At 35.8% G+C, this 15,048-nt stretch overlaps 3 protein-coding genes and 1 long non-coding RNA gene across 6 annotated transcripts; 2 read left to right on the top strand and 2 right to left on the bottom strand.

Annotated features, from left to right (window-relative positions):
* Nucleotides 1-1,102: 1,102 nt before the first annotated feature.
* LOC114718762 (uncharacterized) lies at nt 1,103-2,018 on the top strand. The gene has a single exon (XM_028904195.1). The coding sequence runs from the start codon at nt 1,190-1,192 to the stop codon at nt 1,814-1,816; it is 627 nt and encodes a 208-aa protein (XP_028760028.1). The 5' UTR covers nt 1,103-1,189; the 3' UTR covers nt 1,817-2,018.
* Nucleotides 2,019-3,434: 1,416 nt separating this feature from the next.
* LOC114718760 (probable WRKY transcription factor 47) lies at nt 3,435-6,565 on the bottom strand. 3 transcript variants are annotated; one of them, XM_028904192.1, is made up of 7 exons: nt 6,503-6,565; nt 6,004-6,111; nt 5,762-5,839; nt 5,473-5,646; nt 5,166-5,345; nt 4,795-4,908; nt 3,435-4,327 (listed from the first exon to the last, which is right to left on the bottom strand). In XM_028904192.1, exons 2-7 carry the CDS (start codon nt 6,100-6,102, stop codon nt 3,749-3,751), a joined length of 1,224 nt encoding a protein of 407 aa, XP_028760025.1. In that variant the 5' UTR covers nt 6,103-6,111; nt 6,503-6,565; the 3' UTR covers nt 3,435-3,748. The 3 variants fall into 3 exon arrangements, with proteins under 3 accessions (XP_028760025.1, XP_028760024.1, XP_028760026.1); XM_028904191.1 differs by lacking the exon at nt 6,503-6,565 and having other exon boundaries at nt 6,004-6,226; XM_028904193.1 differs by lacking the exon at nt 6,503-6,565 and having other exon boundaries at nt 5,166-5,339; nt 6,004-6,226.
* A 3,886-nt stretch (nt 6,566-10,451) lies between these two features.
* Nucleotides 10,452-11,219, top strand: LOC114718764 (uncharacterized). Its single transcript, XR_003737849.1, has 3 exons — nt 10,452-10,489; nt 10,643-10,953; nt 11,062-11,219. It is a non-coding gene; the product is annotated as an uncharacterized LOC114718764 (long non-coding RNA).
* A 153-nt stretch (nt 11,220-11,372) lies between these two features.
* LOC114718755 (1,4-dihydroxy-2-naphthoyl-CoA thioesterase 1-like) lies at nt 11,373-14,524 on the bottom strand. Its single transcript, XM_028904179.1, has 4 exons — nt 14,443-14,524; nt 13,461-13,768; nt 13,177-13,368; nt 11,373-11,757 (listed from the first exon to the last, which is right to left on the bottom strand). Exons 1-4 carry the CDS (start codon nt 14,522-14,524, stop codon nt 11,605-11,607), a joined length of 735 nt encoding a protein of 244 aa, XP_028760012.1. The 3' UTR covers nt 11,373-11,604.
* Between the last annotated feature and the right edge of the window lie 524 nt (nt 14,525-15,048).

Raw genomic sequence — 15,048 nt, 5'->3', positions numbered from 1 at the left:
TAAGAGCTTGTTTGAAATCACAATTAAAATTTTTTTAAAATAACTTTTCAATCATAATTTATAAAATATAATATAAGTGTAGCAACCAAAAAAATTTATCTCAAGTCACATGTGAGTATCTCCACTTGCAAAGTGATTTTTTGAGGTTTCATTCATTCTATCATTTTTACCGCCTACTCTGATTGATTTTGATCCAAGTGCGTGAATTTTTTCATTCCGCTGTTGTTGTTGTTTTTTTTTTGGTCATTGGGCGTCACTTCATGGGAGGTTAATACTACTACAATTTTTGGTGACACTAGTTATCAATTTTAATTATATTTATATTGAATTTATAAGAAGAGTCAACAAAATGAGAAATATAATAGTACTCCTCCGGTCCTTAATATAAGACTCAATTGGTGAGTTGGTTTTGGTCCTAAATATAAGACTCATTTCTCATATTTATCAATTTTCTCTAAATTACCCTTATGGATACTTCTTCAACTATAACCAAATAGAAGAGGAAGATGAGGTATTAAAAAAAATGATTATGGTATTTTAGGAAAAACGTGTCACATTTTTTATAATTAACTAACTTACCTAACTTCCTTAATCTAATCAAATTAGTTAAATGGGTCTTATATTAAGGATCGGAGGAGTAATATATAAGAAATGTCATGAAAGTCAATGTAAAATAAAAAGAAGATTTTTCTGGTAAAAAATTAAAATGAAGATTTTACGAGATTTATTTACAGAAAAAAATTTGCGGGCATATAGCAAATGTCCATGCACATTATATTCCAGTTAAAAATAACAGGACATAATATTATTATCAATCATACTTAAAATTTTAAAGTAGGTTGTGATATTAAATAATTATTTTAAAATCAAAGGAAACTAAATAAAAATATGAGTGTTTGAGTTCTTTAAATTTATTTAAACAATATAACAAAAATATGTTGTAATTTTTCAACGACAAATTTTAAAACCTTATTATCTCGTTCCTTAATCCATATGTAGAATCGGAAAAACCGTTGTTGGACTATGGGAAGGTGACCACAGTTTAGTACCTCCCCCCATTTCACAATTCACATTCATTTCCACTTTCTTTTTTCTCTTCAATTTATTGAATCTTGCGTTTGTTTTCTAGGGTTACCGTTGGGACTTGCCACTTTGCTCGGTAGGGCCCTTCCTCGTCCATGCTTCTCCGATGAAGCCTGATCAATCTTCCTCCGCTTCCTGCGAGGGTTGCGGCACCACCAGGGATCTTTGTCTGCTTCTCTACAACGTTCGCTACCGAGCCAGCCAACGTCGTTTTTGTACCAATTGTGTCCTCAAGAAGCATGAGGGTCTCTTCTGCCCAATCTGCTTTGACGTCTACGACGACTCTCCGCCGCCCCACCTCCGTCTTATGTGCCACAAATGCCCATCCTTCGCTCACCGTTCTTGCGTCGTCTCTTCGTCCGGTTCTGATTCTACTCCTCCTTTTTACCTGTGCCCACCTTGCGCTGACCCCAAATTTACATACTTTAAGTTGACCAGCGAAAACCCCACTGTCAACAAGGCTAACGGGAAGGGAGATAAAGTTGACCTAGTTGCTGCTTGTGCTCAAAACGCTAAGGGTCTCAGAGCTATCGATTTGCAGTCGGCCAAAGTACTGGTTGCCGCAGCTCGGATTGCAGCGTCTTCGATGACCAAGGCGGCGGCGGCTGCCAGGATTGACGCAGAACGGCGGTGCAAAGAAGCTGCCTTGGCCAGGAAGAAAGCCAGAGAGGCACTGGAACGGGTCGCCTATCTGGCGGCCAAGGAGAAAGATGCCAAAGGGTTTTCGACGTAGTGTGCCTCTGGCCCAAACGTTGGTCTCCATGTGACATAGTGTACATCCATGCCTTAGTGCATATTGTAACAAAGTTAGATTGTTGTTGGGCTGGTGTTGATTTGTGTCTGTTTTTTAATAGAACCACATTGCTGGATCAGGTTGACTTTGTGATTCAAATATTGAAAATTTCAATGAGATCAATTCGTTCTTCCTTCCTTAATTGCTGTCAGGACATGGCGTACTATAATATATGTAACAATTTTGTTGTCATTTCTGTCGTTTCCTGTCGTTATTTTCCTTTCATTTGTATAAATACATTCTTGGTATGTCTCGATCGATAACCCAATCTTCAGAACTTGGCTTGATCGCAATCTCCATAACCAATAATTATGTGACATTGAATATGCTGGTTAACTGCAAATTTTGAGCAACTTCAGGTAATGTTTTAACATAATGATTCGTTTGCATCAACTCTCAGTGCAGAAAAAAGGAGATAAACATTTCATTCTTATACTTTCACCATAATCTTGAAAGAGTTCTGCAGAATGAATGCAGCATGATGGCTTTGAACAATTTAGTCCGTTTTCTATGCTTCCCTTTTGATTTTTGGGAGATTTTCCACTTTTAACTAATATAATGAATATAATCTCTATGGCAATATTAGAACATAGATATAGGGCCAAGGCTTTGCTTTTGTTACATTCTACTCATCTTCCGCTGCAAAAAATTTCTGAATGCCAGTTATGACCGTGCTGTTCTTCAGATCTGATATCAAATACCCTGTTTAGTCTTTGAGAACTGAGAACAGAACCTTATTGGTAGCTCTTAGTGAGGTTCAACATGCTTATCGTCTCCTAGTTCTAGTAGGCCGGTAAGAATCTGTTCAGAGAATTCCTGATAGCTCTTTTACTGTGGGATTCAACATTCTTATTTTCTACGACTTCCAGTGGCCAGGCAAGAGTCAGTTTGAATGTGCAATATTTAGCAGCTAGTTTGCCGCGCAGGAAATATCCTCTGACTTTCTGAAAACCCTTCAAGGTCAATGAACAGAGTTCTGCTGGTGCATTAGATACGTTTCAGGAATATCCCTTGATTTATTTGGGGGGAAAACCTTTAAGGCTGATGATTTCCACGGACTTGGAAGGGGTAATGCGTGGTGCATTAGATCTTTTCCATTCCAGATGCTAAATTTTTTAAACATTTGAACCTATATAATTTATTTCTTTGATTTTCTTTTAATTTATTTCTTTGATTTTTTATTGTAAATACTCCTCATGCAGTGTTGTTATAAATATATCTCATGCAGTGTTATGCTTTTTTCAACTTCCTTTAACTAAGTTATCTCGGCCATATCATGTTGGAAAGCAGAGAACAATTTAGGTGCTTGAAAATGGCCTTACACGCTATATAAGGTGACCCTGCTTTCTATGAGACAAGAGCTTGCCCCAAAGTTTGAAAAGTTCAGTTCATGAACCTGAGCCTGGAAATATTACCTTTTCTGCTTGGGCCAGTTTATGCTTCTTGTCGTTGGTTACAGCATTTAGAGCGAAAAAACAACGAATTTCCTTCCACAAGTTTTCAAAGACAATGAGCAATGATTCTCAAGATCATTGTAAGAACGAATTCCTTCCTTGTTCAGGAGCAAAATTCAATCTATTGCAGTGAAAATTTGAAAACCTTTGCTATCAAGAACTTTTGTATACAGCATGTTCACGAAGTGTAGAATCTAAGGTTTGCTCTATAGTTCTTATTACAGATGGTACAAAAAGCTGTGCTACCATGAATAAGAAAACTTAAAACCTATTGTAAAACTAAACTCCCATTACATATCTTGCGTGTAGCGCTGATGCATGCAAGCCACACATGCTTTTGAGTTGATTAATTCCTTTTCTACAAGGGTTGACTCTAAATCAATCCAGTGGTGAAGCGCTGATGCAACGGTGAGAGCATCTAAGAAGAATGGTCATGCCCACTCCCACTTGGTTCATTGTGATTATGAAGTTTCTGAGTTGCTTCGGTGATTGAAGATATTGCTGTAACAAATGTTGCTTTGAAAGAAGGATCTTTAGCCATAGCTGCACCAACTAAATTCTCCAAGTAAGGATTTCTCTCAGATGCCATTGTGGTCCGAGACTTGGCAAACAAATTCAGTTGCTCGGTTTGTTGAGCTGAGCCATGCAATGAGAAAGGGAATGGTTGGCACTGGTTTAGTGATGAGGCAGGCCTCTGGAAGTTCAAAGAGTTATTTTTAGAGGGGGCAGTCAAGTCCAATGTTATTGTAGGACATGATGATGATGTAGAGAAGGAAACCAAGCCACTAGAGGCAGGAGCAGATAATGAAGAGAAGAGGCCTGAATTTAGGACAGTGCTGTTATTATGTGCAGAACTAGTGGTTGAGCCCGTAAGTAACATGCTCAGTGCTGCTGATGTTAGGCTTGCCATAGGTCTGGCTGCTGCAGGGAGTGGATGATTATGGCTCCCTTCATAAGTTGTAATGAACACATTATTATCCTTAACACACCTTTGCACCTGTAACAATATATGAATCTTTTTTCATACATGGTTCTTTGGCACCAAAAAATTGCATTCTTCTAGTTTTGAACTTGGTTTTGAGAAAAGAACACTAAAAAAATCAATGACATGGTTCTTGTTCAACATGTTTCTAACACTATCTGTTCATATCACGTGGACATTGGACAAATGTTGACATAGATTTTAAACACTCATAATACACACCACTTTTCAATTGAAAAGAAAATTCCCAACGGGGTTAAAACAGATTAGTAGAGAAGACGCATAAATTTATTCAAAAAGGTGTCAACGAAGTGCATACATAAATAGCTCAAGCCCATTTTCTATAGCCACATGTGGATCTGCAAAAGGAGCTTATAAAAATAAACACAGGATTCCAACTTGTTCTAACATCAAATGTACACTTGTAAAAGTCTTAAGAAAGCTTGTTTCCTTGATACTATAGAACAGAGATGTTCACGAACCTGTTTACGAACTGGGCATGCATTTCCCATGCTGCAACGGTAATAAGCTCGGGGACAAGGGTTATTCTTAGCTGTCTTTTGTCCATACTTTCTCCACTGACACCCATCACCTATCTGATCATAAGAATCAGAAGTTTCCTCATTAACTATATTTTCATCTTCTGAAATTAGCAAACACATAACAAACATTGAATAAGGCTACTGGAGTATAAGCTCCCTCATGCTGTATAAAGTTTAAAATTGGAACCAAAGGGGTTGTGAATGTAAGTTTTGAAAACCTCAAGGGGCGAATGTATATATAATTTACTCAACCAATGTAATATTAATCCAGTTAAAGAGAAATATGTCCAAAATAGCATAGAGATTTATACCAGAGAAAAATCTGAACGTGCCCGTATGGAAACTCTAGCCTTCCTGCAAGATGGCTCAAATGCTTGATCTGTTATTCTTTTAGACCCTTCCAGTCTTACTTGGCTACTCATACCAGGATCACCCTCAAGTGACAAAGCTGGTTTCTCCATCACTATAACATGATCTGCCCTATTCTGCTTCTAAATTAATGAACACACTTATCATCTGCTCTTTTGAATAAGCTCTTTCAATATATATCCCAAGTCCCAGATTAAGAGACAGAGTTATCATAATTAAGTAAACAAGAAAGTTTTGATTCAAACTAACCAGAAAATCCTGAAATTTTGGAGGCGGTGATGATTGCTGCTGATGCTGCTTCTGCATAGTTAAAAGAAGGTGATTCTGAAGAGAAGTGTAGTGTTCAGTAATCTGGTTTAGCATAGCTCTTAAATTCTGATTTTCTTTCTTTGCTTCCTCTAGCTTAATTCTCAGCAAACCTGCCTAAGAATCGTATGTCATCCAGACCCAAAAGCACAAGTCATTGATCTGGTCCAACGTATAAGTGATACCAATCAAAACTCATGGCATAAATTTCCTAATCAAAGATTATACTTACTTGAGTAAACGGCTGCTCTTGATTCGGGTGGATTTTTTCTGAGATATTCAGGCTCAAACTGAGAAAATTGAAACCCATCTGCATATATTAGAAAATTGAAAAATGAGGGAAACTGCCTCATTACATATAGAGGTCTTTCATCTGAGGTTTGATTTTGGATTGGCCAATCGAGCTTAATTAACAAAACAATTATCTTTATGATGGAAGAGGGGAGACAGAAACCAAAATAGAAGGAAACTTACAGTGCTGTTAATGGAGGTTTCTTGAGTTTTATTATCACACATGTCTGGTGGCGCTTCCTTAACTCGCAGTAATTCTTTTACTGAAGCCTGTCCTTCCATTTTTGTACTCTGTATGGTGATAATGATATCAGATCTGAGAAGATTACTGCATACCGTGATCCAGCTTTTGAAGATCAATCAAATAATTGATGCAGTGCAGAGCAACGATAATCTAATCTTTCTTTCTCATCAACTCTAGTTTCTAACACTATTTTTTCTCATTTTAACTAAATTTTTTTGGTATCATTTTAAGTTCAAAAAGTGGGCTTTGCCCAAAAGTATGAATTGTCATGATAGAAATATGTTCATGTACATACATACATACATACATACATACATACATATATATAGATATATATATATATATATAGTGTATACAAGCGTATATGTACCCATGTACAAGTCAACTATAGGAGAAGGGACTAATCGTGATTCTAGATAAACTCTTGTTACTCTTTACCTTATGAAATTTCCTTGATGGTTGAAAGGAAAATCAGGGACACCTGAAGAAATTAAAATGTTACTCCTCCGGTCCTTATTATAAGACCCAATTTGACTTTTATTTGGTCCTAATTATAAGACCACAATCCATTTTATCTCTTATATTTATGCATTTTTTTCCAAGATAATCCTTCTAATAATGATAGTTTTAGCCAATATACTTAATTAGCAAGGATATTTTAGGAATGACAACACTTATTTATTATAAATAACCAACTTAACTTACTTTCTTAATCTCCTCAAATAAGTCAATTGGTCTTATAATTAGGACCGGAGGAGTAAAAAATATCCAAGATGAGTCACGGTCTAGGAAGAAAATATAGACAGATATAATTAATAAAATACAGGTCAATGAAGTGCATTATAAATAGGCAAATCAAATGTATTAAGTAGTTTTTTAAGGAGGTCGACCTTTCACTGAGTTATGACTTGTATCTTATCATCATCATTTTTGCTTCCTCCATGGAGATTTTTCTCCCTGTCCCTCTCTCTCTCTCTCTGTGTTCAACCAGAGGCATTGCACGCAACTGCTTTTATTTAACAATCATGTCACCTTTCAACATTCGATCCTAAGACTGCATTTTTATTTTTAATGATGTCCATATAAATGTAATCTTGATATCCTTTAATATTGATTTTTGTTTTTTGTTTTTTGTTTTTCCTTTTACATGGAGCCAACTTGTATCCATATTGCTAAATAATACTACATCTGGTTATTAATATAATGGCTCCTTAACTAATTTAATTTACATAAATTGAAAAAAGAGACAAATTAGTCATTTATAACTCAACATCATTGAAATATTTATGTACAACATTAGATTTTATATCAATTTACAAGTTAGGTAAATTAGTTTCAAAAAACAATAAACATGAACAACAAAATAAATTGATGTATTCTATTTAAAACTAAATATAACTCCATCTAACTCTTATCTCAGAGATCAGACGGAGTTTTTTCGGATGATTCTATGAAAAATGGAGGATTGAATATTACAAGAAATTTAGAAGCCTCAAGAATTCCATGGCATTAGTCAGTCCAAGGGGTAAAAAAAACAAAAGGAAAAGAACGTGCAAAGAGTACCATAATCACATAATGTGTTTGAAGTGGAAAAGCTAGAGTTGCCATCATTTTTTCTTCTTTTGCGCTTAATAAAAACCTTGTCAAGTTGAATATCAAACTGATGGATAAGCCGACGGGGTATACCAGAGTCCAGAAAATGCCCTGGAATGGAAATTTATTTCTGTGCGCGTCTGACCCGCGTCCAGATCTCTATCGTCTTACTATTTTTCTCAATTTATTCGACCTTTGCTATCCTTTTACATTTTAACCTTCTCTCTATTCCGGGGGTAACATTTTTCAATCATGTAGGAAATTAAGAAATAGGAAAAATATATATACTTTTATACTGCTTCCGGTCTTTAATATAAAATCTTATTTGATTTTTGTTTTGGTCCTAAATATAAGACCCAAATCCACTTTGTCTCTTATATTTATTTATTTTTTCTTAAAATAGTCCTTCTAATAATAATATTTCTAACCAACAAACTTGATTAGTAAGGATATTTTATAAAAGACAATACTTATTTATTACAAATAATTAACTTAATTTGTTTTTTTAATCTATTTAAATAAGTCAACTAGTTCTTATATTTAGAAGTGAATGTAGTATATCATTATATATAATTTAACATAAAGTCGGTATGTCTTGGAGCAGGTGATATTTGTATCAAAATGTATAGTGCACAAGACTGGTTAATAAAAGTCTGCTTTCTTGTCAGACTTGGTAACCCCAGAAAAATACATTTTAAAGAAGAATTCAAACAAATCATTTGGTAAGCAACGTAGTTGCATGAAATGTTGGCTTCCCAGAGAGTTGGAATTGAGGTCGTTGAAAGTTCGATTACTTTGGCGTGACTAGAAAGGCAAAAGACCGAAGCCTAGTTTTGTAGCGAATTTATATACAGGAAATACAGTGAAAGAGCTCAAATACAAAAATCTTGTCATGAACTAAACATCCATTTCATGAGAGTGGTGAGCTAAAAATCATTCAGTGTAAAAAGTAACGGAGAAATTATCGCCTGATCGTGTCTAGTAATATAACGTCTAATCCTAATTATAAGAGCTAGCTGACTAATTTGAGAAGATTAAGAAAAGAAGTTAAGTTAAATATTTATTTAAATATTTGTTGTCTTTCCTAAAATATCCTTGATAATCAAGTGTATTGATTAGAACTACTATTATTAGAAGGACTACTTTGAAAAAAAATACATAAATATGAAAGACAAAGTGGATTAGGATTTTATATTTAGGACCAAAATAAAAGTCAAACAAGATTTTATATTAAAAACCGGAGGTAGTATATATTAACAAATTTAGACAACACTTGACTTGCAAATAATAATACATTTTTTTAAGGAATTTTGATTTGGGGTTATGCAATATCTAGGTTTTTATACAATACTTATATCTAAGTTTTTTATATTTATTACAACAAATTTTCCAATCACATATGGTAAGTGTACTATTTTTTATTTATTATTATTTAATTATAAATTCACATAAAATAAAATAAAATACATAGTCATATGTGATTAGAGAATTTGACATTATGAATGTAAAAAACTTGATCTAAATATTTTCTTATGATTACTACTTTTTTTTATCATAAATGTTAAAGTTAGCTAGGGAGTTAAGTGGAAAAAAAAGTTAGGGAGTTGTGTTTGATAATAAATATAGAATCTTAATTCATGTTATCTCTCATATTTATTATTTTTTCTGACTTTGCATAGAGACATTTTAAGGAGCTTGTCATATTTTAGGGTAGAGCGGTGCTCAATACCAAATCTTTCCAGTGCCTTAAAAAAAAAAATTCAGTATCATAATATTATTTTTCAGATATATCTATTATCCTGATATTATTTTTTTGATTTTTTTTATTATGCATTGAACACCATAAATCATCATAATAAATAAAATTAAGAAAAAACCAGGTTCATAAAAAAAATAATATAAAAGTATCAGATGCATCACAAATAAAATTGAGATATTGGATGCACAAATGACATAGTACTACTATATTCTACGTACTTCACCCTTAAAAATAAGAAATAATTCATTAACATGCAGGGTTCAATGACTATCTAATTTTTTTAAGGCTTCTAAATACTTTTGATTTTTTCAGGTAAAAGTAAAAACGATAAATGTCATTAAAAAAAAACGATAAACAATGGTAAATTATAAGTCAATTGTTGTAATAATGTACAAAATATTAAAAAAAAATCGTTGGAAAAAGGAAGGAAAAAAATTCAGACAGCCATCCATTTGTAATCATATGTATTAATTTATTAATTATGAATACGTGTATATCAAATATCAATATAATTATTCCTTGCACTATTATTTGACAGTGGAAAGAGTATGATTTTAAAAATTAGCGATATTTCTCCCTCCAAATGCCATAGGGACACTTTCCGGGAGGGCTTGTATGCATGCCCTTCTTTCATTGATTCTTCCATTCCGTCCACTTCAGAGGCAACTAGCTTCTGCAGGAAGGCTTCTATTGATTCTTCTCAACATTTTATTTTCAAATATATTCCTAAAGAATAACCAGAAGAATTACAATAAGGAGCTTGAAAGAATGTTGGGCCTAATGGAATCGCAGTCTGTGCTTCTCTGGAACAGTTTGCCGATTCCCCTGAAACCGGCGACGACGATCTCCACTTCCTTTGCTCCAGCCCTAACTCCTCGAAGACGTCTAACGACTTCGGCATCAGCCATCTCATCGGAGTTAACTTCGAAACCAGAGACATCCAAGTCGATCCCAGCCACATCATCTGCAAAGTCATTTGTCTCGACTACTCCGCTCATTCATGCGGTGAAAAATCTAGGGTTTCGACCCACTCCAAAATGGGGCTTCTGTCTCTCTTGTTTTCACTCTCCATGGTACTGTTATTTTAACCCTCTCTGTTTATTTGTTACTGACTTTGGTATTCAAAACAGAGTTTGGAAGCATATTTTTGCATATGAAACTTGAATTAGTTTCTCATGCTCATTTCTTCTCATTATCAGTTTGTCTTTTTGGTGTTTTGGTAGTAGGCTTTTGGTGCATTCTTTTCAGTGGCTTTGGTATCTGTTCCAACTGTAATTGTAAGTTCAAAAGGATTTCTATTCAGTGTTGTGAGCGAAGAATTCAGTTTTCATCTGTTTTAGCACATCTATAGCACATGTTTAGAATGGCTGGCATTTATTGGTGAGTTTTCATGCCATGCACAGGCTTTTGGAAGATTAGGAGTTTCAATGAAAAAATTGTCTAAAGTTGCCTCAGAAGAGGTACCGGGAACTTTATCTTCTCTCAAACTTTCTAGTATGGAGGTGAACGACTTGGCCCAAGAACTTAGAAATCTCAGGTGATACTTCTCGAGTTCCTTTGTTCGTTATAAGTTGTATAGATGTACAGTTTAAGCCTTTTCTGTCAGTCTATCTCTGATGGTGCGATGTCTTCCCTTCGTTTTAAGGCATGAAATTTCTGGAATCCGCACGGTAGAGAATGACAGAGACACTAAAGATGCAAGATCCTTCCGGAACAAGGACTCAATATCCTAATTCTGAATATCCCCAATGTTGCCTAGATAACCACTACGTTCCTCCGCACACCCCAACCAAAAAAAAAAAACTATATCTCTGAACTTACCGCCATGTGGGAATTGCTGACTGCTTGTCAGGCCTGTTCGTTCATCTGGTTCAGTTGAAAATGAAGCAGCTAGTGAACTCAAATTAAAGGAAACTATTGGTTCTTTTGAGTTTGGTGCTGTAATTGCAAAATGCCGAGAAAAGCTGATCGTGCATAGCGTTTCTTTTCGCAGTTGGATTAGTTTCCAGGCTTCTCCTGAACCTTTAATTGCAAGATGTTTCATTATCCATATACATAAATGCACAAAAAAAGATATGATCATGTTGTGCATCTCAGGAATTCTTTTTTTTTTTTTTTTTGACTTGATGCAATTCTGGTTACAGAAGAATTGTACTTATTACTTAAACAAATCAAACCATATGAATATTCACAGTTTTGCATACTTCTTGAGAGCTTTGTCAGCATCTTTTGCATGATCTGGGACTGGCATGTTGCTTAGAAGAGTAACCCTAGACGATGATACCAAGGATCTATTTTGAGAGTTTGAAGGATCTATCTTCCAAATTCTCACTTCCCATACCTGCTTCAAAATAGAGTAAAATTTGATGAGCAGGGTCTGTTTATGACGTTTGAATAGAGCAACATATGACTTCTATGTTGTAGAATTTAACCAACATGTACTTGCTCGTTATGGGGCATGTAGTTCCTAATCCAGTGAACATTTTCTCCTAAGAGTAAGAAGGTATGGTGTGATGCCCAGTGCCACATCGAGGGAAAATGAAACGGATAGCATTTTTAATCCTTCTTAAGCTAACGATACTAAGCTGCCAAATAGCTGCAGATTAAAACTGAAACAGCCAATTAATTGATTGTTCACTTGAAACCAAGCTCAAACTTTAACATTGGGGTGAGCTTGATTACTGTAATGGTTCAATTCCTCTATCTGCTAGTATATGTGTCAGTAAAGTAGAAAACATTCTATGCTAATTTAAATATATGATGACCAGACCACTTCCAACTTCAGCGAATAGGAAAACTCAAGCACAAAAAAAGAAATGCTGAGGCGATATCAATCATGTTTAGCCGGAAAAATGTTCATATAGTGACGAAAGAGGTTGGAATTTTCAATTTCTTAGTACTAGTTTTTCTTCTCAACTCTCAAGTTATTCGGCAGATCTCCAAGCAGTTTCTTTCAACAACTGGTCAAATGAACAGATTAATAACGACTTGGTCACGAGGCAGAGACGGAAACCAGAATGTGGCTATGTCGATTGTTGAGATGATAACAGTTTAGGGACAGAGGTTCTATGAGTAAAGAATGGAAACACTTGCATCCATTTATCTCTCTCTTCTTTTTTGGGGCCGGGGAAGTGGGGGGTGGGGTTGCTATTTATAATTCTACGGTTTTCTTAAGTCGATCCATTTCATTAGCAGCTGGCGGACTAAGCCAGATTAATGGCCTTGGCTCTGTGTGAAATCAGGCTTTACAGGAATAAGGTGATGTTCAACAGCTAAGTGCTGACCAACATATGAGCCTGCTATGAATTTCACTACATCAGAATCAAGTTGCTTGGATGCAGGATAAGGAAGTTGTGGCAACAGGTACAGCAGATGGAATTCGGAGTGATGATTCAAAGGGAGGGAGGATGTTGGAGGATAAATGATCGACTGTTCTTAATGGAAGAGGAGGCCAAAAAAACCAGAATTGTGCAAGGTCGTTATTGGTCTATATGGTTTCAAAGGTGATTTGATCACGACATGGGAATGAGAGGATATAAAATGGTAGGACTAAATCGCGTTTAATTCTTGATGGCTAACAGCAGAGCATCAGCTTATGGCGTAAGTAATGTATGAAAGAATTAAAAGTTTATTCAGTTTATGCCCATAATGTTGTGATTCTGTGATGTTTTATTGATACCAGAAAGCCTCATAAACTGAACTTTTGTGCATGGAAGGAATTAAGAGAGACAGAGATGCAATGTGAAAGAGGAAGGAAGACCTGGATGCTTTTGCCAACATGAAGAGGGGTGGCTTCGGCATGGACCAAGTCACCCAGCTCGGCGCGTCTGAGATGGTTGATGCTGAGCTGAACTCCGGCTACTCTTTTGAAACCAGAAGCCATGTGAGCTCCCATGCTTGCCAGGCCCTCTGCGATCATGGCCGACACCCCTCCATGTAAGACCTTGAACGGCTAAATTCGGCAACCAAAAACATTGAGATCTCAGTAAATCAAGCACAGAAGAAAGAAGGGGAAATTGGGAATGAAGAAAAGTTGGGGTTGACCTGGCAGCACTTATGAGTCACAGGGAGGCGGCCGGCCACCCTGTGGGGGGAGACATCTTCAATCACGAAGCCAATTGCGTGAAGAGGAGCATCCAAATCTGCGGTCTTTGATGATGAGAGGCTTCGTCCTCCATTGAAAGAGCTGGGGCCTTGGAAGATGGAAAATGTTTGGTGAAGTCGAAGTGTTGAAGCGTTATAGGAAGTCGTTGATGGAGAGGGTATTTCGGACCATTCGTGAGAAGGAATGGTGGGTGGGTGCCACTGGTTGGGTAGGTGGCTGAAGGAAGATGAGGTGGTGATGGTCGATTCTCAATTCAATTCCACCTCCAAGCAAATTCCCTTTAAGCACTGTTTCTGCTTTCTATTGTAAAGAACAGACACGTGCCTTTTTGTCTTCATTCATATTGATGCTAAATTTTACTTGCTGCCTCTCTGTCTTTGCTCATATCCAGATATTCTGCTTTAACCTTCTTTTTTTTTTTTTTTCCTTTCACGTGTTGAATCAATTTCGTTCCCCTCCTACTTATGATGCCAAAATCCTGTTAAATGGCTCATCAAAAAAAAAAAAAATCCTGTTAAATGGTCATCCTTGTGATCTTTTTCTCGATTCAAAATTAACTTTGCTAACATCTTAAAACATAAAAATTTATCAGTAAATCCTTCAAATTTTATATTATTTATCACATGAAATTTTAAAATACATATATAATTCAAAATATTTTTTATTAAACAATTTTTGAAGATATCAATTTTATCCTTGAAATGGGGAGCATGTGAACTGAGTTTGACCGGGTCGAATATCACCTGGGGCCCGGTCCAGTGTTTTTAGTCTTGTACTCCTCATCTGGTGGGGGCTGGACTAACTTGGGCTAAAATCGAGCAAGTCGAGTCCAGTCCTTGATGGGCTGGGTCATGGGGTCCCACGAAGTTCTCTCTCGCTCCTTTCTGCGTGGCAACTCCGATGGCCCAATACGAAACATACTCCTTTTTGTTCTGTTCTCTGGCCCAAGACCACGGCCCATCAAAGGAGTGCAGGCAGGCTCATCATATATCAAACTGCCCATGGAACTCTGCATAGCCCACAATCCTTCAGTCTGTAGTTATTTTTCTTCCTTTTTGCCAACCCCCCAGTCTCTAATTATACAGCAGAGTTTTAAAATCCTAGTTGGTCCCAAATACAGAGCAAAGAAATGGTAATTGATTTTTGAAAAAAAAATATTGCTCACCTTAATTGCATCAAGTTGGTGGCATCCTTTTAATTTCTCAACACATTTTGTTGTGATAATAATTTTAGTGAATTTGTTTTTGTAAGTTTAGGAATATTAATGACCACCCCTCAAATATCATGAAGCTAGTTAATCATGGGATAGAGTACATTTCTAAGCAACAGGGAAAAAATCTTGTACTGACTAAGCGGGGGGAATTATATTCCTCTGATCTTTAATATAAGACCCATTTAACTAATTTGATTAGATTTAAAAAGTTAGATAAGTTAATTAATTATAAGAAATGTGTTTTTTCTAAAACCACCATAATCATCTTTCTTAATACCTCCTCTCCCTCTTCTATTTGATTATGGTTGAGTAAG

The sequence above is a fragment of the Neltuma alba genome, unplaced genomic scaffold, assembly GCF_004799145.2.
Source record: "Neltuma alba isolate B1F8T4 unplaced genomic scaffold, ASM479914v2 tig00011866_pilon, whole genome shotgun sequence".
Classification (NCBI taxonomy): domain Eukaryota; kingdom Viridiplantae; phylum Streptophyta; class Magnoliopsida; order Fabales; family Fabaceae; genus Neltuma; species Neltuma alba.
The sequence above is the reverse complement of the archived record's forward strand: the minus strand, read 5'-3'. Positions and strand labels throughout refer to the sequence as shown.

Excerpts from the sequence above, each read along its gene's own strand:
- LOC114718755 (XM_028904179.1), bottom strand. The coding sequence starts at position 14,524 with ATGGGCAGTTTGATATATGATGAGCCTGCCTGCACTCCTTTGATGGGC. Across the intron at positions 13,769-14,442 it reads AGAGAACAGAACAAAAAGGA|AATCGACCATCACCACCTCA; the intron begins GTATGTTTCGTA and ends AATTGAATTGAG. Across the intron at positions 13,369-13,460 it reads TGACTCATAAGTGCTGCCAG|CCGTTCAAGGTCTTACATGG; the intron begins GTCAACCCCAAC and ends TGCCGAATTTAG.
- LOC114718762 (XM_028904195.1), top strand. The coding sequence starts at position 1,190 with ATGAAGCCTGATCAATCTTCCTCCGCTTCCTGCGAGGGTTGCGGCACC.
- LOC114718760 (XM_028904192.1), bottom strand. The coding sequence starts at position 6,102 with ATGGAAGGACAGGCTTCAGTAAAAGAATTACTGCGAGTTAAGGAAGCG. Across the intron at positions 5,840-6,003 it reads AAACCTCCATTAACAGCACT|ATGGGTTTCAATTTTCTCAG; the intron begins GTAAGTTTCCTT and ends TAATATATGCAG. Across the intron at positions 4,328-4,794 it reads CATGCCCAGTTCGTAAACAG|GTGCAAAGGTGTGTTAAGGA; the intron begins GTTCGTGAACAT and ends ATATTGTTACAG.